Here is a 23,570-nt window from a genome sequence, read left to right as displayed (position 1 = left end):
TGATCATAATATAATTTAATTTTGGTTTAAGGTTCTACATATTTTACAAAACACAACATTATAATGAAATAATTATTTATTCTTATAATATAAATAATAACAATAATAGCTATTATATTTATATTATTAGTCTTTAAAAAGATTGTATTTTATTTTGAAAGGTAGGTTTGGATGACTTCCGCACTGAAAGCGTCGCTGCAGATACTTCAAATGTTAAAAACATTTTGCAGTCAAAACCTGATTAGAAGAAAAAAAGCTGAATCAAACTTGCTGCCACTTCCTGTCCCACTCTGTGTTCCAGCGCGTTCCCACACAGACGAGCAGAGACCAGGTAAATAAGAAGTGCTTTATTTACAGATAAATAACAGCGTGACCAGAGAAAACACAAACATGTATTTAAATGTTCTTCAGTGGACTCATGCCGTGGTGAAGGCGGTTCCCTCAGTAACAGTCGGCGTGGATACGTTAGAGCAGTTTCCTCCTTCCTGCTCCGTGTCCTCAGACGGGCCTCAGGTCGTCGGGGACGGGGATCCGTTTGAGTTCGTCCACGTAGGTCGAAGGCTCCTTAAAAACGTCTTCAAACAGGAGCTTCATCAGCTCGCTCACATATTCTGGAAGACATGGAGGTCACTGTAAACCACACTGGTGTCAATAAAGTTGGAGAGTTCAGCCTCTCCTCTGTGTGTGTGTGTGAGCTGCACTCACTGGGTTTGGGCTCGCTCTGCTGAGGCTCGACGGTGACCTCTGAACTCCTGTCTTTGTGTCTCTCTGCGTCCTCGTTGAAATGCATGGCGGCCAGGTACAGCCTGGAAACAAGATCCACTGTCACACAGGTGTTTGAAGCTGTGACATCAGAGCTGAAGCAGCAGCGTTTACCTGCAGAGCACGCCGACGAACGGGAAAGCGACGTTCTTCGGCGCGAAGCGGCGCACAAGCCAGTGGAAGCGTTCCAGCGTGGACGCCTGGTGGTCGTGACTCAGTTTCCCGACATCGGCGAGAATCCGCTTGTTGAGCAGGAGCTTCTTCAGCTTGTGCAGAGCCACCGAATCTGCAGCCACACAGGTGAGCACAGACACACCCACAGGTAAACAGTCAGCCAATAGCAAAGCAGCAAAGAGTTAAGCTACGCCCATCACAATAAATCAAATAATAAAACTGTTTGTTAATTGCCCTTTTAACGCCCCTCCCCCTCAGCCGAGGCTCTTAACAGCGAGTGGGTGGAGCTTGTGTCTAAGCTGACTATGTCAGGGGCGTCCTCTCTGTGATGTCAGCAGGGATGACTCATCTGAGCGCTGAGAGTGGACGTCACACCCTGCTGGACACATTTGAAAGGCCAGCAGTCACATGACTTGACCAGAGGTTTATGACATCATTACGTGCAAGAGGTCAAAGGTCACTGTTTACAGAGGGTTAATTTATTCGTCTTCTCTCTGCGTCTCTGGAGCTGAGATGAGTCACGCTACATCAGAGTCTGACTGCCGCGTTATTGTGGACACCGCCGCTGTGATGTCACAGGCTGGTTAGCCAGGTGAGCGGCTTCACCTGTCAGCCAATGACTGGACAGTTTAATAATCATACATTTTATTCGTGGGCGCCTTTAAAGCCCAGACTCTCCACCTGAGGCAGAGGCCATCTTCGCCCCGAGCAGGTGAGGTCCACATGCACAGGTGTGACTGGCTCTGATTGGCTGACACTCACCTGGCTGGAACCACTTGCTGGGATCCATGGACACGCGGTTAGGATGCGCGCACGTCGGGAACAGCGGGTCGTCGTGCGTGTGGACGTTCTGGATGTGGTTCACGAGGGATTTCCACTTCGCCACCTTCTCAGGCGCGGACGTGGAGGTCGTGGCGCTCCAGTAGACGTGGTTCCTGATGCTGGGCAGCCACCGCCGCACCAGCAGGCACTCTTTACTCTTCGCCAGCTTCTTCAGCTTCCTGGACAAACCTGCGGAGAAAAACATGTTAGCGTGTGTCTGACGGCTTATCGTCACGTGACCACGCCGTACCGACCCTTCTCCAAGTGCTGGATGTTATAGTAATGGCGGACGTTTCGCTTCCTCAGGTATTTCTGCACGCGCGCGTGGCGGTCGGTCACGATGTGGTCCACGCTCAGGCGGTTGACCTGGAGGAGATCGAGGCCTCGCCGCAGAGCCTCCGTCTCCACGTGCGAGCTGCCGCTGACCCCGGCGCTCTGAGAGGATAACCATAAACAGTCATGTGATCGGCTCTTACTTCCTGTTGGCACAGAGCGAGCGTTACCTGAATGAGCTGGATGTCGATGACGCTGCTGCTGCTCAGGTGCATCAGGGTGTAGCTGCCCAGCTTCCCGCAGTGTCCTGTCAGAGGAAATGACATCATCAGGCCAAAGTAACCACAAGGTGACAAAAACAAGACACTAATGATGGCGTTTGCTCACCCAGCAGGTCCGCCCTCATCCGCCCTCCCACCGCCACGCTGCCCTCGCCCCTCAGGCGCTCCATCAGCACCTGCTGGTCCCGCTTCCACTTGTGGTTGATGGCGGGCTCGAGGAACATGCGGGCGTGCCTCCTGAAGGTGTCGGACTGGAACACCTGGAGGTTCATGGCTCTGCACACCTGCAGGTGACGCACAGCAGACACGCGCCGTCATGGAGGACGTCTGCACGTGCGCACACTCGGACAGTGACGTCAGAGTTTTACCGTCACGTGTGCTCGGGTCAAAGGTCAAGGTTACCTTCTCCACGTGACTGAATGAGCCTCCGGTGAAATAAATGGCCGCAGACATCTGCAGGTTTCCTAGCGGCGTGCTTCCCGCCACTGGCTGGCTCTCCCACTTCCTGCTGTAGTCACAGCTGGGGCACAGCTGGCTGAAGGAGACGAAGGTGCCCATCCGCCGCCGCCGCACCTCGCAGCTCAACCCGCACACGGGACAGGTGAGGAAGAGGTCTCTGAGACAGCTCTCAAACACGATGTATTTGGGGTCGTTGTAGTGGGAGGGCGTGGCCTCCGCCTCGCTGTGTGGGTGGAGAACAGCAGGTCAGACGTTTGCTGCACAGACAGACAGGAACCTGCAGGAGGCGCCGGCACCTTACCGACTGTCGGGCGGCTCGCTCGAAGACTCGTCCGGCTCATACGGCTCGCAGATGGGGTCGTACTGGTCGGATGCTTCGGGGAGCTCTGTTTCCTCCTCTGGCTCCTCCCCCTCCTCTTCTTCCATCATTTCCAGACGTGGTCTCTTCGCTGGTCTGACACCCGGCTGAATCCCCGTCTCTGATTGGGTGGTCACCGTTCCCACGTTACAGTGTAAAACCGAGGCCTGTGTGGCTGAAACGCACAAAACACGTTTTACACTCTTTAAAACTGAACAAAGCTTCCTCTTCATCACAGTCCAAAACCTGCAGTTCCTCCACCAACCAGCAGGGGCCAGCAGTTAGTATGTGGCCATCTTTTACTTACAGTGTGTGGCACTCATACCCACCTTTGCTTCTCACGTGCTGCTTCAGCGTGTTGTAGGACAGCTGAGTGGCGGCGCACCTCGTAGATGGGGAGTAGGACGTCTGCGTGCCCACCGACACCATGTAGTGACAGAACTGCGTCGCCACGGAGACCTTGGGTTCAGGGTCGGTCTGACAGGCGGTGTTTCTGAAGCGAGTGAGGGGCAGCAGCACCGGACTCTGCTCACAGGAGAGAGGCCAAATCAGGGGTGCCCAATCCCGGTCCTCGAGAGCTACCGTCCTGCAGCTTTTAGATGCATCCTTGTTCCCACACACCCGAATCAAATGAATGGCTTGTTATCAGGCCTTTGCCAAACATGATGGCATGCTGAAGAGGTAATCAAACCATTTGATTCAGCTGTGTTGGAGTAGGGATGCATCTAAAAGCTGCAGGATAGTAGCTCTTGAGGACTGGGCAGCCCTGCGCCAAATGATATGTAATGCACTACGGAGGACCCAAGGTGCCAAAATAAGTAAACGACTCCATAATTATTCATGGAATATTCGATTAAAACTGTAGACTTTAATTTTAAAAATATAAAGGACTCAAAGCGGAAAGATCAGAGACACTGGTCCACGTCGGCCATGTTGATGACGGTGCATTAAACGGTTTTGGCTGTCGCCCACATTTATGAACTTTGTGGCTAACGGTTCAGAGGAGGCGCCACGAGGAGCTGAAAATCTTTAAAACAGCTCAGTTAATGTTTCTGTTTTTTATAATTAGAATGTTGTTGTTTCCCTCAAGCAGAAGCAGAATACATTAAAGTAATGTAAACAAAAAAATATTAATATTATCATTATTTTCAACCGTTTATTTTTACATTAATCGGCTTCATCGCAGATTTCAAATGTGTAACTGTTGACATGATTCCAACGTATTAAAATTGAGACTTTCCCCCAGACTGCAGGAGGTCCCAGGAGCTCTGCGGGGCACAGGTACAGGTAACGGACAGCAGGCGAGCCGCTGCACGCTCACCTTCACCTGACAGGTTTAACCTCTGCAAACAAAAGCAGGTGCAGCAGATTCATTTCAAACAAATAGCGAGGACTTCCATCATTCCCCAGCATGTTTAAAACATCAACAGAGAGCAGGACATCCACCTTTTGCTCTTCCATCATTTTTCCTCTTCTCCGATCCTTTCACTGCTCATACCGAGGCTCAGAACAGCTTTAGCTGCTCTTCTTTACCACGTCCGTGTTCAGCAGGTTGAGGAGATATTCGTGCCTGATGATGTCACTCAGACCCAACCGAGGTGTTTCTGAAGCAGCTGACAGACGAATGCTCAGAACGCCTCACCCTGCAGGTGTGACTTTGTCATAAATGCTGATAGTGCTATATCGATAAACAGCCAAATTATCGATACAGTGAAAGTATCGGTCAGGCTCTAACAGCACTGTACTGATGTCCAGCAATGATTGTGCACAATATTATGATACCATCACTGCACTACGTTTTGTTACCTTTCTTGCGAAGCAGTTGGTGACATGTCTGTGAAAAGTGCTATATAAATAAACTTTTACTTACTTACCAACTCTAAATACTAAAATAATTAAAAGGTTTTTGGAAAAAACATTGAGTCATTTCGCTTATTTTGGCCGTTTTGGTGCTCCATATACTAACTGCTGATCAGATCAGAAGTTGGGAGTATTTTTAAAATTAATTCTGTTTTTTAAAAAGAAAAAAGTACAGCTAAGCTAGCGCTGATTTACTGACACTTATAAGGTGTCGCTTTTATGAAAGGATGTAATGACACTTATAGGTTTGGTTTACACCAGTTATCATAGTATTGACAAATATGGCCAATACAATCATAGCATAATAATAATAATTATTGGTTTTTAACGACTGTTTAACAATACAACCTTATTTACGGAGTAACGGTCTTATTCTTATTATTAGTTTTTGGCATGTTTGAACCTCCACAGACGGTCACGGTTTAGCCGTTTATGTCGTTATTTTCAGGCTTTTTCAGTGTTTTTCTGATAAATTCGGTTTTTATTTTTTTATTTATTTTTTTTATTTTTTACACGTTAACTGAGACCGTTAGCCCGGTTAGCCATTTTTGTTGTTTTTTGATCCCGCCGGTGGATTTAAACCGTTTCTACCGTCCGTTTCCCGGTGATCCGGGACTCGGCAGCTACTCGCCGCGGAGATCCCCGGGCTACACTGAAACTCACCGCCGCCGCTTTGGACTCCTCTACGTCCCCGTGGATGAACGGCAGCGCCCCGTCCTTCAACAACAGCCTGGCCGAGAAGCCGGCGTCATACTGGGCTTTGTTGACGAACGAGTCCTCGGAGAAGTGGCGCGAGCAGACGTACACGGTGGCTTTGGGCGGCCGCTGGTCTGAGAACAGGTACTGGATCCACTGCTGCCGGATCCGCTCCTCTTTGGGCAGCGCGAACAGGTTCAGCTTCCCCTCGCAGCCGAAGATGCATTTCTTGGGAGACATCCTGGTCCGAGTCCCGCTCCTGCACACGGAGCTGGAAAACTTCCCGAGTCCAAGCGCGAGGAGGAGGAGGCGGAGCCCGCTCCCGTGACCATATAAGGAAATCCCCGCCAGTTAAAGTCCACGCGGCCAAGAGGCAACCCCCCCCCCCAAAACGGTCGGAGCAGACGCAGGGAGTACTCAGATTACTCCAGCACGGACTGACCTCGTTAGCTGAGATTCAGGCCATGTTTCACGTTCCCGCCACCACTTTAACACCGTGAATGTGACAGCAGGTACAGGGTCGAACTCGGATGTTTCTGAAAAAAGTTGAATATCCTCAAAGTTATTTTAAAGTAGTTCCGTTAACAAATGATAACAGGCGAAATCATCTGTTAATGTGATGTTCTTTGGAAAATTTGTTTTTTCTGTTTTCAAACGTTCACTCACTGCAATAAAACAATATTTTAATGAAAATGTCTCTATACGTTGAACTCGGAGTGAACCATCTCAAATCAATATATAATCTTTTTCATAGAGCGTGTCGCACCTCCGGCCACAGGGGGGCGTAAATCACTGCTGGCGCTATAAAATGCCCCCACTGTAAACGGCTAGTGTTAAGTCTCCTGTCTGTTGTTAGTGTGAATGTGATCCCCTGAGAGGAGCTCACGGAGTCTGCTTTCATCGCTACGCTGCTAACCGGCGGGTTCTTAACGGGAACACCATTTAACTGTCTCCGCCAGCGCTATCTGTCGCTCGCTAGCTGCTAACAGCTAGTGGCAGCTTGTGGCCGACGTCTCTCCCTATCTGCCCCCCGCTGCGGGTGAGCACAGCGTTTTTCCTCTCTGTACCGTCCTGATTAACTTTTCTTTTTCTACTGTTATTTTCTGTGAGCGCTAACGCTGACGTTAGCAGAGCCACGGTTCGTTTTTCGCGGGGGTCCGCCCACTGTGGGATTTTACTGGCTACGCACAACATCATTTACGTGAGCTGACCGCGGATTGGTTGGAAGCTGACAGCTTGCAGTTAAAAGACTGCACACGTGGGCTCAATTGCAAACAAACAGAGCGGACACGCGCACGCGGGTGTAGAAGGGCGATTATATGTAAGTAGAGTAACGATGGTGATGGAAGGAACAATAAAGACACAAGAATAAAAATGTTGGGTTGTGTGTTTACGTGTTTCACCCCGCTGTGCAGTTGATAATTACCTAAAACACGCGATCTTATTTTCCCATCAGCCTCTCAGGTGAGGGCGCTCTCAGCAGGTGAAGGGGAAGCATTGCAGCGCCACCTGACAGCTCAGCAGGAAGTCGGCGTTTACCTGAAGGTGAGGGCTGCTGGGTAACTGAGTCTGAGGTGGCAGCTGGAGATAATGGATGATCCTCCTTTGTCTCGTCCTCGCTCTCTGTGCAGCTCCTCATTTGTTTTGAGACAGCTTTCTTCTAATTGGCTGCTCCTCTCAAACAGAAGGTTTGAGTGGTAGGTGGGTGGGGCTCTACGGTGAAATGTCCCCCTTTCTAAACCCACTCTCTTCTGATTGGCTGACTTCTGGACTCCAGCACCCAGTTTGACCACATAAAGAATTTCTTTCTTAGTTTTGAAGTAACATCCTGGTTATTTGGGGGGAAGAGGAACAGCAGGCTGAACACCTGTAAACACCCGAGCGTGCGAACATGTGGCGGGAAATATCTGACTTTATTTATTCAATAAAAATATCAGTGTCCTCACAGAGATAGAGGTGTGTGTGAGAGCAGCTGACTGACCCACAGACAGGAAGTGTAAGCAGGTTAAAGGTGAACTTCAGCTGCTGGCTGGATCTGTGTGTGTGTGTGTTAGAGTTGGTGTGATTTGTGTGTTTGTGGCAGCGTTGTTGGCGGCTCTGCCGGCCACCATGAGTGACGAGGACCTGCAGAGCTGGGGCTGGACTGACCTGTGTGTATGCTCGGCTTCTTTCTCTGCGCTGTTGTATGTAGGTCAGGTGTCTGATAAGGTTGCAGGGATTTGGTGTGTGTGTGTGTGTGTGTGTGTGTGTGTGTGTGTGTCTTCAGTATTTCAGGAAGAAGCGGTTTCTGTGTTCCTGCTGCGTTGCTGCAGCGTGTCTGCAGCTTAAGTGTTTCAGGACACTCGAGTTTAATCATTAAGCTGAAGCTGCTTTTAATCCAGAGTTTAATGAAGGAAACGAGTATCTGCAGCTCGCCGTTCGTCTGGTTAACACGACCCCAGACCTCCATCGATCTGCCTTCATATCACAGGAAATGCGGCTCGGAATACTAATAAGATTCCTCCGTACATGCTGGGAACTTTAACGTTTTTAATTTTATTAATCTGCATTTTATGGCTGACTTAGTGAGACTCTTATTATAAAATTAAAACCTGCTGGAGAAACCTGTTAGAATCATATTTGGGAAGTGTTGCACAGTTTTGTGTGTGTGTGTGTGTGTGTGGTCGTGTGTGTGTGTGGTCGTGTGTGTGTGTGTGTGTGTGTGTGTGGTCGTGGTCTATTGATCAGATTCATACATCATCACCGATGTAAACAAACAGTCTGTATAATTAGTTTTTTAATTGTAGACTTTTAATCAGATTCTTTCCTCTTTATGTTTTAACAGTTTTTTCATATTTAAAGGAAAAACGTTCCTCCTGTCAAGTTTCAGTGTTTTCTCATTATGTCCTTGTACATTTTAAAAGCTTACTTTGCATCTAATTCTTTTATCCATGATGTAAATATGTATCTTACTATATTCTGTTAAAATGGTTTTCAGCTTTATTTGATCAGGTTGCTTAAATTGGCAACATTTTCAGACTTTGTTTCCATGAAGGAACACGCCTCTTCCTGTTCCTGCTCCCTCATCTTCCACGCCTGTCTCCTCAGCTCCACCTACTCGTCGTCGGACTCTGAGAAGGAGCAGCAGGTCACCTCCTTCCTTCGGGCGAGGGTCATGTCGAGACGCAGCCTGCGGCTCGATGAAGGCCTGCTGGACCGCAGTCTTCCTCGTGGCAGCGCTTCCTTTAGTGCGGGAGGAGGCGACTGGAGGAACAGCAGGTCAGTGTGGACGTCTGCTGAAGGTGCGTTCTGTTCAGGTCTGCTCCTCCTTCACCTCCTGCCTCCTTCTGCAGGTCGCTGAGGTCCCGTCGTTCCCAGCAGCACTCGGTCTCCTGCTCCGAGTCGCTCCTCGATGCGCCGCATAAACCTACCGTCATGGCACTCCACAACAGCAGCCTCCACAGCGTGGCGTCCGACGCCTCCCTGCTCTCCTCCCTGCAGAACGAGTCCTCCATCCAGGAGCAAACGCAGGTCGACGCGTTCTGGGGTACGAAGCCTGCTCATAGATTTATAATGATCTCTGTTTACAGAGCGCTTTGTGTAGTGCTTTTCCATGGCAACAGCACAGGTCATCAGATCCACAGATTCAATATTCTTACTTTGATTACTTTGGTCTGATGTTTTCAGTCGAAGGAAATGATCTGGGTTCAGTTCTGGACTCGTTAGCCTGCTATGTTGAGTTTGGAGCATCTGTGAGCACAAGGCTCGCCTTGTTGACCGGACCGACTCTAGTTTAACCTTGATCTTCCTCCTCAGGTTTGGACCACGACTCGGATTCCAAAGGTGAGCCTGCGCCCCCGCCCGCCTGCGCCCCCGCCCGCCTGCGCCCCCGCCCGCCTGCGCCCCCGCCCGCCTGCGCCCCCGCCCGCCTGCGCCTGACTCGTAAAGGCTTTGATAAGGGGACACGATGAGTCAGTTTCATCATGTCCTTGTGTCTGTCTGCAGAAAGCACCATCATCGCGGAGCAGGGCAGCGCCGCACTGAACAGCACTCTGATTGGTCTAGACACCCTCTGCAGCAAACACCCGGGCCAGGCCAGCAGGGTTTTCTGTAAAGACTGCAGCGCTCTGAAATCTGAGCCGCCGCTGGGTGAGAAGGAGGCCGGCTCCGCTTCCTCCAAATACACCACAGACACCTCCTCAACACTAATGGTGCCGCGAGCCTCAGAGTCCGAGGAACCAGAACCTTCTACCATTTACTACAGAGACAGAAGCCGCAGGAGGAGGACGGGTGAGGCAGACGCACGTGACGGTCTTTACTGTGGAAATGACCACATCAGACTTTTTCCCTTTTTTTGTCTGTAACGAGATTATAATACGACAGCAAAAACATTCTCGTATTCAGAGTAACAAAAACAAATCGATCTGTAGTAAAAATCTTTTCCCGTCATTCCTGAAACATTTCAAATCTCCAGAATTAAGACGAAGCAACACCTGCTGAGTTTCTGTTCCTGTCACACTCTGATCAGTGTTGTTACAGATGAAACCACACAGCCAGCACAGGTTTACCACAGTCACTGCTCTCTGCAGCACATGCTTTATCAGGACAGGGCGCCGTCTGCTGCTACCAGTGTGTCCAGTTTGGTTCTGGTTCTGCACAAACGTAACGCTTTAGAGCCTCCATCAGCTCCATCAGCTCCTCTCTGCTGCTGACGCCTTCCAGGAGGTTGGAGTAGCTGAGGACTTTGATCTGATTAGTGGGTTAGTGATGAACATAAGCGGTGAATGTAAATCAGACTGATGAAGTTGAGGGTTCGTTTATATGCAGACGATTTGCTGCCACCATCAGGTCAGCCTGTGAACTACAACATTACCCACCACCATGTGACCCTGGAGGGGGACGAGAAACGACCACGCACGTGTGTTTCTGCAGTGTGACGTGGTTTCACGTGCAGTGACGGATATTTGAGGCTTAATTCTGATTATGGTGTCACTGAATGATCTGCCATTTAAAGGTTTTGAGCCTCAGTCTTTTCTGTAGACGTCACGGTTCTCACTATAATTACTCATTTAATGACAGTGAAGCTGTGATTGGATGGCTGATGAGCAGTTTCTTTGACCTGCCCCTCGCTCTGCTTCACCTTCAGCAGGTGGAGCAGCTGACGGTCACTTATCAGCTGGGGGGGAAACGAGCCCGAGCAGAGACCGATTGCTCTGAGGCACCTGGGCAGGTGCTGGGGGGCGGGGCTCGTGCAGGCTTCCACTTTCATGAAGCTGTGGTTTGTTTCCTGGATTTAGGAATCAGCTGAGCGTCACTTCCTGTTCTGGGGCTCTGCTGGCGTGTTTGTGTGCGGCGAGCTCGCTCGCAGGTGTCGGGGTGAAGGCGCCGCTCGTTGACTAGTTGTGGTTTGGCTCTTCCAGATGTGCTGCAGCTGTGGCTCGACTCGTGTTGGCTGCGTATCAGGAGAGCCGCCGCCTGCTGCGTGTCTGCGCTGACGCACACCTGGCAGGTGTGTCGGGGGTTAAAGGTCAACATACAGCCCGATAATGGACACAGAGGTACTGACTGTCTGTTTACAGCAGGTGGGGGAATTTACCTGTGCACCTTTCTTCTTCACACACTGGTGTAAAACACATCTGCTTCACCTGAGCGAGGCCGCCGTCCAATGAAAGCACCCAAAATCGCCTCTGTGATCAGAAGAGCCCGTTTGAGTGGTTAGCAGGAACTCCCAGAATCCCTCAGCTCCCTGTGAATGACCCACCTTTGCCTGCAGAGGCAGCATTGCGTTACCTAAAGTGGTGCTCTTATGAGGAGGTGGTGTGAACTCTGTCCTTCAAGCTTCAGTACCTTTGACCTTTCTCACCCTTCACTTAACTGCGTTAGCTCCGCCTACATGACCCCGAGGGTTGACTAAGATCACCTTTTAGAACTTCTTAAAAGAGAATCTGCCAAAGTAGCCCGAGATCAAAGATGTCTGCCAACGGCCTTATGTTTGGATCTTCAGGAGGAAGAAGCACAGGCGGGCTTCATTAAACGCGGAGGAGGAGCTCCACCCTCACGTGTCTCTTCTGTGGTCATTAGACCTCAAAGGGTTTATTTCCATTTATTTTTAGTCACCTGACGCCTCCTCGCTAAACATCCCTGACTCCTCACGAGACCAGAGTGCGCTCTGGATCTCTGGACCTGCAGTCGCTGTGCTTCTTTCCAAATAAACAAATGGGCTGCACCTCTTCACTTTGGCTGTTTCCCTGGCAAAATGCAAATCTGCCCTCCGGCTGCTTGCAGCGAACATTCAGGCCTCGGCTCGGAGGTGGACGGTGGTGATCTGCCGCTCTCGGTGAGTCCTGACTCTGTTTCCTCTGTTTCAGTTCGACCCGGCCGCGGCGGAGCCATGAGCCTGACGGAGTCCAGCCAGAGGGAGCTACAGCCCAACGGATCTCTGTGTGAGCAGCACACACACCTCAGAGGGTTTAATCAGCCTGCTGTTCACTCGTTCATGATGCTGACACACACACACACACACACACACACACACACACACACACACACACACACACACACACACAGTATTTCATGTTGGACTTGTATGTGATGATGTGAATGGAGGGTGTAGCGTGTGCAGGCAGCAGTCATGGATACAGAAAAGATTGAATTGAACTTTATTTATAAAGCACCGAATCACAGCAGGGTGCAGATTTCCTTTCAAGCCGACTCTGTCTGTAAATGCATCGTCTCCACCTGCTGGTTGCTGTCTCTGTGCAGGCAGCAGGTGGAGTCTCACCAGAAAACTCCGCTGCTGCACCAACGCTGCCTCTGAAGTGGGCGTTGCTTTAACACTAATGTTGAAACTGTGTTCGTGGCGCCGGCTCAGAGCGGCTTTGCTGCAGCAGCGTGTTGTGAACAGTCGGGGCGTGACTGAAGGGTCACAGTGATCACCTGATGCGGAGGTCGCCGTGTGCACGCTCAGGTGTTCTCCGTAAACCTCGAGGCTCCACAGCCAAACTCGGAGCTTCCTGTTTGGAGCAGCGGTCACATGGTTCCTGTGTAGATGTTTCCTGTTGTGACTCCTGTGTTTTCTGTCGGTTAAACGCTCTGCTGACACCTACAGGTAACGACTGTAAGGACAGACGGCCTTCGCCGATGGATGCGGTCACGTCTTCTTCGTCCTCGTCCTCGTGGTCCTCCCTGGTTTCCTGTTTGTTGGGGTTCACGTGGAGCGCTGCTCTTTTCACAGGTTCAATACCCGCTCCGGCAGTCTGCGCTGCAGGCCGTGCAGATCGTTTTTACTCACATCCGCTCTGAGTCGCATGTGTTCAGTCGCAGCGTGAGGCCACAAAGCGTAAAGATGGTGTTGGCCTGTGATACAAACGGCAGCGCTGTCAGTCTCTTCTGTCTTTGAGTGTCTCTGAGCAGCTTGTGTAAGCGCGCAGCGGAAATACGAGTCGTAAAGATGCTTCAAAACAATTTATCTGACCCGTTATACATCCTGTGACTTCAAAGACACACACACACACACCAGCATGAACAGGAAGCTGTGACGGTTTAAATTTGAATCTTATGTAAACAGAGTAAACGCCCTCCCGAGTAGATTTGACTTTGTGTTGCCGTGACAACCAATTATTTGATTTGTTGTTTTCCTCGTCTCTGCCATTTGACTAATTAAATCAAAGTGTTTTATAGGGAAATTGTGAGCATTTGTTTTTGTGATGAACTAAACTTGAATTCTCTGCATTGAAAACGTCATGAATAGGGATGGGTACCAGTGTCCGGTGCCATCAACGGTAGTAACCAGACCGAAAAGCAGCGCACATTTCGGTGCTTTATTTCGGTGCTTTTTTTTCCTGAGCTGTGATACACTTTAGATTCTAGCCAATCATTTTACGTTTCCCAGGATAGTAGGCGGGGCCAGGTACGTACGTTCTGTTAGAGCAGAGCTACAGATTAAAAATGTCCAAGGTGAAGCGGTCAAAGTCTGGCTGTACTTCACAGCAAAATATGCAAACTCAGCAGCAACAAGTGCTTTAAGCTGATACTGTGATACTGTCAAAGGAGGTAACACCTCGAATCTGATGAAACACCTGGCGACACATAGTGGTTTTTTTTAAAGCCGAGAAATGCGCCGTATTTGATAGCTTGCTGCGAGACCTCACACCGAGCGCATCTACTGCGGGTGGGTTGCCTGTTATGCAACATCCCCAAAAACCCGAAGAATAGAGTCCTGGCCCCTAGCCCTGCCAGTGTAGCAGAAATGATGAGGATGATGATGCAGCAGCAGCCGTTCTTCTCTGCGTGAGTAGCTTCATGTTGTTCGTGTGTAATTTACATTGAGTAGGCTAACCACGTCATTACATTAATGCATGTAAGGTGAACTAGCAAACATCATCATAGCTACATGCGGCTGTCTTCTTGTTTGATGGCAGATACTCCCTTCACCCTGGACAAAAAGGCTAAAATGACCAAAGAAAAAGTGGAAAACACTTAAACATGAGAGGTTTTTGGACAAAGTTTGTGTTTTTTTTCCATTGTTTAAGCACTGCTTCCAGCCAAGAGTATATACCATATATGCCCCATAGCTGCAGAAAAGGCTAACATTGTTATCTTTTTACAAAAACCAGCTGAACATGAGAGGTTTTTGGACCAATTTTGTGTTCTCCATTCTTTAAGCACCGGTTTGAGCACCGGCACCGTTTCAAAAGTACCAGTTTGGCACCGGTATCAGATAAAACCTAAACGATACCCATCCCTAATCATGAACTCTAATATCAGATGTTTACGTTTATTAATGACTCGGTCATTTCCGTTGCTGTAAAAGTCGAACTCAACATTTTTCCAGATTTGTTCGTGTTACATAACGTTTGAATCGATCTGCGTTGAAGAAACCATGACGGAAGCAACCGGTAATAACGGCGTGCGAGCGCAGCGCTGTGCGGACGTGCTGCTGAGTCACAGGCAGTGTTGGTCAAGTTACTTGAAAAAAGTAATCAGTAATTAGTTACTGATTACTTATTTTCAAAAGTAATTAATTACTTAGTTACTTTTTAAAAACACGATTTACAACCTGAGTAGCTGATAAAGCGATAGATCTTTCAGCCCAATTCTACTTTTTCTGCATAATCCATCATACAAAATGTGATCAAATGGAAAAGTCTCTTTTTAAAACTTGTTTTATTAGTTTTAATCTTTTAACTTTATGCATCAAGCAAAAATTTAATTATCTGCAACATTCTCTGACTGGAAGGAATTAGTTTAACATTTAAACCTATTTTCTGCACGTTCCAGCTCATAAAATAAAATGTTTTTTGTGTTTACACTCAGTCTTTCAAATAGATGCAAGTAAAACACAGCAGAAAATAAATAAAGTCAAAGACTCAGCGGTCCTGTTGCTCTATTTTCACCTGTAAAGCAGGAGTGGGGTAGGCGGAGGGTTACCCTGGTGCAGGTGTGCCGCGGTCAGTGGAAGAATCCGCGAGTTTCTCTGTGAGTTTCCCATTACGTCGTAGCTACTCGGTGCTTGTTGGAAGTTTAGGGGTTTTTTCGCTGTAAAAAGAAGTTTTCTTCCCACGCACAGCGGACACTAATGTTTTTGTCACTTTTTATGGAATCAAACTCAAAGTAAGGTCAGTACTTCCACGCTTTAAACGCTGCACGCTCATACTCTCTCTGCACTCGATATGTGATCCATTGTTGATCTGCACACAGCTGTTGCCACTAACGGCGCACTCGCTTACGTCACTGTCATGAGACATTCTCGCAAAAAATCACGGTTTTAGTGAGTCCCGCTCTGTTATTTCTCTCAGTCTCCCCGAGCTGTGATCCAGGTAACTCACCCGTACAGTCATGTGGTTACGATATGAAGCCCCTCCTCTTTCTCGTCTTTGACTCTGTGATAGGACTTTGTCCTCCTCTCAGCGCTCCTCCAGATGTTTTTGCTCAGACTGATGAATCAGAAATCACCTGATCTGTGCTCTCTGCTGCAGCCCGACGTCCACCCGGGGAACTGCTGGGCCTTCAGAGGCTCCACGGGCTTCCTGGTGATCCGGCTCTCCATGAGGGTCCTGCCCTCGGCCTTCACCCTCGAGCACATCCCCAAAGCCCTGGCCCCGAGCGGGACGCTGCACAGCGCCCCCCGAGACTTCGCCGTCTACGTAAGAGAGCGATGGCGTGCGTTCATAAACCTGCTGCTCTGTAGTCTCTGTGTAACCTGAACGCTCTTTCAGGGTCTGGCTAACGAGAGCCGGGAGCGAGGCAAGCTGCTCGGCACCTACACCTACGACCAGGATGGAGACGCTGTCCAGACATTTGCTGTTTCAGTGAGTCGTGGGGCGGGGCTTGTGGTTTTAGCCTTCCTTAATGTTGGCGAGCCAGTCTGTCACAGTCGTTAACACTCAGCCTCAGAGGGCGACAGAAGCCTGTCAGATACCAGCTGCTTCACTTTGTCTCTTTAAATTTGTTCTTGTTTTTAAAACCGCACGAACGAGACGGCGAGACTGTCACATGACTCATGCTCACATGACTCATTGTCACATGACTCATTGTCACATGACTCATTGTCACATGACTCATTGTCACATGACTCATTGTCACATGACTCATGCTCACATGACTGCAAAATATGACCTCACAGATCTAAATCTGGACACTCGCCCCATCAATGGAAAAAACCACAAACAAATGATCACAGGCAGGTTGGGGGTTAGTTTTGCAGAGCGGCTGCTGAGATGAGCAGAGTTATTGATCCAAATTTAAAGTTTTTTTCTCCTTCGAGGCAGAAAACGAGTTTGTTGCCTGAAGTTCTCAAACATGCGATGTCGCTGCCTTTTCCTGTCTCTGTTTTGTCCCGTCAGGAGGAGAACGGCGAAGCCTTTCAGATCATCGAGGTCCAGGTTTTATCTAACTGGGGCCACGAGGAGTACACCTGCATGTACCGCTTCAGGGTACACGGGACGCCCGGCGACGTCTGAGCGCGCTCATACAGTCGAACTATTAGAATCGCGAGCAGGGTGGAGGCAGCGCAGAGGACATCGTAGCTCTGGTTCAGACTTGCCTCCTGCCCTCGCCACTCGCCACAGACATTTCCATCTGGAAGTGATCAGTGTTTCCTGTGGAAAAACAACAGTGTGTCATTTCTGTCAATAGTTAATATTTCTGTGTTTTTGTTTGACGTCCTGTTGGCTTTCCTGTTTTGTCTTTTATTGGTCCCTCGAGCGTCTGTACTCTGAGCTCAGGCGTTCTCACAGGGCGACCCGTGGACGAGCTGCCATGTTGATGCAGCACATGAACGGTCCTGGAAACGGCGCCGATCCACAGCGACGCGTTTACTGTCTCCTGGAAAAGCAGGCGACGTTCCCGCTCGAGCAGAATCGTTTAAAAGGGAGTTTGAGCTTTTTTTGCACAGACCGACTGAAACGTTTGAACCTGTGAAATCCAGCTGCTGTAATGTTCTCATTTTGTCTTCAGGTTAATTTGTTTTTAATCTGTGGTTTCATACTGGACGCTTCTAATAAAGATTTTCTTAATATACACTGTTTGTATCAGATGCATTTGTTTGAGAAGAGAAGCTCATCACAGCTGCGTCAGCAGTTCCCTCTCTGAGCTCTGCAGCTCCCAGTGAAGCATTGGTTTCATGTCCGAGCTAAACCCACATCTTAGATGGAGGAATACTAAAATAAACGGTAAAGCTAACCTGGAGACCAACTGAAACTGAACTACGGAGAAAACAAACTAAAAACCAGATTACAGCAGGTGGATGATTAGCTAACAGACACGATGGTGATGACGCACAAACAGTTTGTGCTGGTTTATCCTTACTCTGCTTCAGTAGGTTTAAAGCACAGCGGGTGCAGCTTGTGCACACCTGCAGGAAGTAAACGTTGGAACTCGGCCCAAACAGCTGATCAGAGTAACGCCCACATCCATCAACTTACTGTCTCATACGTTTCACTTGCATATTTGCAAGGTTAAAGCAGAGTTAACATTATACTTGGATACTTCTCCAACCTTTGGCTGTTTCTGCCTTTTGTTCTGGCGGGTTGATCCCACACTGTTTGGATCTGACTGTGAGGAGTTGTCTAGTAATGATCACCGAGCAAACTGTGTATGCTCCAACTGTACGACCAGGCCCGTGTGCAAAGATGGCTTTATTCAGCTTTTTGCTGATGAGCTTAACCAGAACACCAGCGAGTACCTGGAGAAGGGTCACCTCACACCGAGCTCATGAGGAGATGGTTACTGCAGAGCATCTCTCAGGAAACCTTCCAGCTGGAAATGTTTTATTGAGGCTGATGCTGCAAAAGCTTTGCACAACATGCTGTGAGATGCTGATGGAGGACACTATCTTTATGACTCCTGGCTCTTGTATGGACAAGTAAAAATGACATTAATATGTAACCTACAGACAAAGCACTGTAATCAAACATGCATGCTGAAGTAGCGAGCAGAAAGTGGGACCATGTTTGGTGGATGGATCGGACAGCTCCAGGGGAACGTCTTTGCTGTCATGCTGAGAATGAACTTATTGAGCACAGTGTCCTGTGGTGAGCTCCAGCTTAAAAGGTTTAGTTCACCTGTCCAGCCCCAACACCAGCTCACACGTGCCCGACGTGCCCGATACCATCAAACGTTAAACTTTTTGTTCTTAACAATATAATATGAATACAAAACTTATAATCACAACCATCATGACACAGCATAAGCAAAAGTATAAGTGATACTGTGGTTGAAGTTCATGTTCACACGGTGGTGAAGGATGCAAACACTTCCTCCACCATGTGGAGGCGCTGCTGAGCTGCCTGCTTTTCTGGACACTGCCAGCTTTAACCATCCAGCTCCGGGTCCTCCTGTGGGCGGGGCTCCTGCCTCCCGGTGACCTGCAGAGACACAGCAGCACACAGGTGTGAGTCAGCGAGTCGCCGCTCTCTTCAAACGGGCCGAGAGCTTCGTTCCAGAGCGTCTTCTGATCAGCAGACGTGTGCACGGTACCTTATGGCTGAAACAGACGGCAGCGATGAAGAGCAGCAGGAGCAGCAGCAGCAGTCTGATGACAAACACTGTTGGATCTGAAGAGACACACTCAGCCGTCACATTAGATGTTAGGAGAACAACAGCTGGCATCAAACACAAACATCAGGTAGGCCCCGCCTACATCTCTGACTCCATCTGAGCCTACGTCAGGTGGGACCTGCTGCTGTTTCATACCTGAGCTCCACTCTGCTTCAGCTCACCTGAGACAGTGAGAGACAGCTGACGGCTCTCGGAGGAGAAGTTATGAGAAAACACAAAGACGTGATAAACACAGCTGTAGGTTCCTTGGTGGGCGGGCTCTGCAGCAGTGAACAGGAAGTGGGCAGAGTGATTGACAGCTGGCAGGGTGTAGTTGTTGGTGGTATTGGAGGAGGTGAAGGTGAGCTGGAAAGAGCCTCCTGGGTACTGAGGTTGGATGGAGCAGCTGATGGTGAAGCTGGAGCCTTTGAACACCCAAGAAGACTCCTGCTGCTGGACCTGGGAGTGCCCGTCATTGGACGAGAAGGACGCTGAGATGATTGGCTGAACCAGCAGGTCTGTAAACAGAGAGGTGATTGGCTGAACTTTACTCGACTCGTTCAATGTTAAACTCCGTTGGCTCACAGCAAGTCTCTTACCTGAGCAGATGAGCTCCAGGACGGTGGATGACTGGGATGATGTGGCACACTCCCTCAGTGTAGATCCAGATTTAACACAGTCAGGTTTGATCTTCCACGTTGGTCCATCCCAGGATGCATTTCTCCTTCCTGTTAAAACAGCAGAGCCACAGTCCAGCTCTCTGCAGGCTACAGCTGCATCCGTCAGGGTCCAGCCTGAGGCCTCCACAGATCTCCACAGTCTCTGTTTCACCTCCAGTGTACCTGCACAGCGACTGGCTCCTCCCACCAACCTGACAGGCTCTGACAGAAAGCGGAGAGTCATCAGTGAAAGAACAAAGTGAGTTTGAACCAAAGCTGCAGCTCCTCTTCTACCTGAGCAGGTGAGTCCAGCAGCTTTGCCAGGTGAGCAGCTGCTTCTAGCTGAGCCTGAGCTTCTACAGTCCAGGAGAGCAGACTCATGGCCTCCACACTGGAACTCTCTGCTCCACACTGGAGCCTCCGCTTCTCCATAGAGCGCCCCCTGGAGGAGCGAAGGAGGCCCACAGCCAAGCTCCCTGCAGACCACCTCTGCATCCTGCAGGTCAAAGTCATCTTCACACACTGAGGACCATCTCTGGTTAGACTTCACCTGCAGTCCGCCTGAACACAGACTGGAACCGTTCAGCAGCCTGACAGAGTCTGCAGGAACAAAGACAGGAAAGGCAAGAGAAAAAGCTTAAAAAGTAATAAAACTATAAAGGTACAAGTACTACATCAACAGTGGGCCAAACTCCTTTGAGGGTGCCCAAAGAATTTCCCTCCGGGGCCAAAAAGGCCCAAACTGCTATGGGCCCCACATTTAAACTCATAGCAGTTTTCCCATTGTGGCCTCTGTCAGCCCACCCATCTTGACAGATTATCCACACACATATTTGAATCTTGAATATTTGCTGAGCTGGATCAGACGTTTCACAAATCCCTCGTAAACCCGGCTGTTAGGATCTCTCTGTTTTGGGCCTAGTGCTTTGATGTTTTGGTTACTTGCTATGTTTTTCTTTTTTTCTTTATTTACTCATAGTTTAAAATGTTGTTTCTTGTCTAGTTCTGGTCTAAGTTTATTTTGTATCCCTGCCTGTCCCTCCAGTCATGTCCCTGTGTCTTCTGTCCTAATCTTGCGCCTGTGGAAAAGTCAATCTTCATGTTTAGGTCCACACTGCCAGCCACACACTGACACACAACACCAACTTTATGCGATTGTAGGGAGAACATATTGGTTGAGGCCTCTGTCTTCAAATCCTATCTTTGAATCGTATTTCAGCTGCAACATGGAGAAGAACAGGGCCAAAAACAACCCAAAGCAACCATGTTAGAAACTTGGGGATGGACGTGTTCCAGTATCATCATCCCTTCTCTCTTACTGCTGACACCGACTGTAAAGGTATGAAGTGATGTGGTCTGGTAGATAGACTGTTACTAGGGGGGTTAGGAGGTGGGTAACTTCAGTGGTTGGTGAAGCAAAACTTGGGGACTTGATGGACATTGGAGAGGCCATGAGATGGACTTTTTGCTACGCTCAGAAATTCTGGAAAAATGCAACATGATTACTTTTTATTTAGAAACATTTTTATACAACAAAAGGAAAGAAAAAACCCAGACAAACAAAATATTATGAGGTCATTGGAAGACAAATACATGCACATACATACATAAATACTATAGTATTGTAAGTTCTATGCATTAAAGAATGCTGCCACAGTTTGTAGAGCCCAGCCATTTTCTCCGTCTCCTTCCCAAGCCCCCCTGAATTCGCAGGGTAAAAGTCATACATTCCATCAATCTGATGTTTTCCACTATAGAAATAAAAAGACTTATAGTGGGAGGATCTTTACAAAGCCAGCGCGTTGTTATAGCCTTTCTCGCAGATGCCAAAAGAATTCTCAGGAGATAGACATCATCTGTAACTAAATCTTCTGCAAAACATCTCAGATACAATGATACAAATGTACAGCTCACATTAAAGCCCAGTGCTTTTGGTATTATTTTTGAAACTTCCAACCAAAAGGGTCGTATGGATGGGCAGGACCAGAATATGTGTCTGTGATCTGCCATTTCCCCACAGTTTTAATTTATATTTAGTTGTGTTGTTGTTTGCAGTGTGTTGTGTTGTTTCACTTTAAATTCGTTTCAAATAAAAAAGCTGAAAATTGAAATAGTTAAAAGTAGAGATGGACCGAGCCGATATTACGTATCGGTATCGGTCTGATACTGACCTAAATCACTGGATCGGATAGCGGAGCGAAATAAAAAATGTAATCGATCCATTAAATATCAAAACGTCCCACACGGGTAACTCTGCTCATAACCGTAGCTCGTCGCAGCAGTGTGGTCACGTGATAGAGCAGCTGTGTGTGTTTGTAGCCTCAAACCAGCATTTCATCTCCGAGGAAGTGATCCCAGAGAGAAGTAAAGCAAGTGTGCAAGTCCATCTCTGAGTGTTTGTAAAGCATTCCCACATTAAGCTTAAACACCGATATATGGAGCGACTGCCTCTCTCTCTCTCTCTCTCTCTCTCTCTCTCTCTCTCTCCTGCTGCTACTTTGAAACTGATCAATGATCAGCTGATCAATGATCAGCTGATCGTCTCTCTTGTTTGTTTTTGTCTCACTTTGCAGCAGAAAGAGGAAACCAGCGGCTGAACAACAGCAGCACGTTTAAGCTTGATCAGCTGTTGTTAGAATTTATTTAATATTACTTTCTACACCAGGATCTTTTTCTACAGCTGACGGCTGGTAACTGTGCAGGGGCGGATCTACTAAAGTTTAGCCAGGGGGGCCGATAGGGCATGAACAGGGAAAAGGGGGCACAAAGACATACTTTTCTTTCTTATTCTCATTTAAAATGTCGAGCTTTTAATAAATAATTATCTGACACCCAAAGTTTTAATCTGATGTAAAATGTATAGAAGTCCATCACTGTATATAGTAACTGTTAAGTCTAATATACCCTAGTAAGCTGTAGTACTTTTTCCTTTGGGAACCATCTGTGCAGTCTGCAGTTCTGTAGAAGAAAGATGTTGAATCTATTTAATTATTCTTGAAAAATAATTTATTTCTGTGCATTTTTTTCACGCTGCATCAAGTTGATTACGTCGATTAAGCACCATGAGGTGGACGGTGGGGGGGTTCACTATGTTTTTTATTTTATTTTTTTGCTGGGAGTTTGCAGCCCTGTTAGTTAGGTTGTTTAATATTTCTGCTAAGTACTCTTTAAAATACCAGAGTAGGGAGGCTGGAGCAGGTTTAAGTTTATTAGATTGATCAGTTTTGCTGAACTATGAAATATTTTGAGTGCAGTGTGTTTTTCACACACAGGTATAACAGAATAGCTTTAGTGTTGTTGTTTATTTAAACTTGAGTATGAACTTATACAAAATGCAGCAAGATATTAAAAAAACTGTTTTATTGATTAAAAAACACTATATCGGATTCATATCGGTATCAGACATAAAAAAGTGGTATCGTGCCATCTCTAGTTAAAAGTTGAAATGTAAATAGTTGGTTTTTATATTTCATAATTTATTTATTACATTTTATGTAGAGTGAATAAATAAAAGTACGGTGGCCCCTAGAGACAAAACACGTACAAACTCCAAAACACATTTCCAGCATTAACTGAACTTCCACACAGAGCTACCTAGATCACTTAAATTACACAATTGAAAGCATATGTGTATTATTTGTGTATTTATACACAAGCACTCATATATATATATTCAAATAATTTTTTAAAAAAGTTCATTTACCTGTTACTACCACACACCAAATCGGTCGTTGGTACTTCCTGGCTTGTGTAGCCAATAGGATCCTGGAGCATTTCCGTTGTGTTTTGGAGTTTGTACGTGCTATTGGTTCAAAACTATTTCACAATTAAGTCAAGAGATGCCCTCATGCCTCAATGACATATCATGTCATTGATTAACATCATATTTCGTGCTTTATATATGCAAAAATTTTAGGCCATTAATGGAGGGTCTTGGGTCGATTTGTGGCTATTTTCAAATTTTGATTACATGCCATTTGCACAGTGTTGAATGGACTATAGCCAAATTCTCCAAAAAAAAGTTTGATATGATTTTATTTCAAAATTCAAGTCTGACTTCCTTCAATTAGCTTCAGTGGCTAAGCTACAGACAAACTTACACTATTGTGCTTAGTGGTCGATTTGTGCCCCATTGAAACCCATTATAAACGCTATTTTTCACTGCAAATTAATTACGGTCAAAGGGATCGTTGATGTTTAGCTTTCATT

At 47.7% G+C, this 23,570-nt stretch overlaps 3 protein-coding genes across 3 annotated transcripts in view; 1 reads left to right on the top strand and 2 right to left on the bottom strand.

Annotated features, from left to right (window-relative positions):
• Positions 1-332: 332 nt before the first annotated feature.
• Positions 333-6,197, bottom strand: LOC113027929 (uncharacterized). Its single transcript, XM_026177772.1, has 11 exons — positions 5,653-6,197; positions 3,459-3,654; positions 3,073-3,304; positions 2,715-2,994; positions 2,419-2,596; positions 2,262-2,338; positions 2,013-2,193; positions 1,699-1,947; positions 877-1,048; positions 706-806; positions 333-611 (listed from the first exon to the last, which is right to left on the bottom strand). The coding sequence occupies exons 1-11, from the start codon at positions 5,923-5,925 to the stop codon at positions 499-501; spliced, it is 2,052 nt and encodes a 683-aa protein (XP_026033557.1). The 5' UTR covers positions 5,926-6,197; the 3' UTR covers positions 333-498.
• Positions 6,198-7,771: 1,574 nt separating this feature from the next.
• Positions 7,772-17,186, top strand: LOC113028350 (SUN domain-containing protein 1-like). The gene is made up of 12 exons (XM_026178550.1): positions 7,772-7,835; positions 8,773-8,943; positions 9,018-9,211; positions 9,481-9,507; positions 9,670-9,954; positions 11,085-11,222; positions 12,033-12,107; positions 12,773-12,964; positions 15,439-15,482; positions 15,642-15,809; positions 15,882-15,974; positions 16,509-17,186. The coding sequence occupies exons 1-12, from the start codon at positions 7,795-7,797 to the stop codon at positions 16,623-16,625; spliced, it is 1,545 nt and encodes a 514-aa protein (XP_026034335.1). The 5' UTR covers positions 7,772-7,794; the 3' UTR covers positions 16,626-17,186.
• A 1,216-nt stretch (positions 17,187-18,402) lies between these two features.
• Positions 18,403-23,570, bottom strand: part of LOC113027930 (uncharacterized) — a 22,363-nt gene continuing 17,195 nt past the window's right edge. Inside the window, exons 6-10 of the mRNA XM_026177773.1 lie at positions 19,656-19,961; positions 19,302-19,583; positions 18,885-19,220; positions 18,643-18,719; positions 18,403-18,530 (exon numbers count right to left, since the gene is read on the bottom strand). Of these exons, the coding sequence (XP_026033558.1) occupies positions 18,477-18,530; positions 18,643-18,719; positions 18,885-19,220; positions 19,302-19,583; positions 19,656-19,961 (1,055 nt within the window). The 3' untranslated portion in view covers positions 18,403-18,476. The remainder of the gene's footprint in view (positions 18,531-18,642; positions 18,720-18,884; positions 19,221-19,301; positions 19,584-19,655; positions 19,962-23,570) is intronic.

This window comes from Astatotilapia calliptera, chromosome 8 (assembly GCF_900246225.1).
Source record: "Astatotilapia calliptera chromosome 8, fAstCal1.2, whole genome shotgun sequence".
NCBI lineage: Eukaryota > Metazoa > Chordata > Actinopteri > Cichliformes > Cichlidae > Astatotilapia > Astatotilapia calliptera.
Note: the sequence above shows the minus strand (reverse complement) of the source record. Positions and strands in the feature narration are given on the sequence as shown.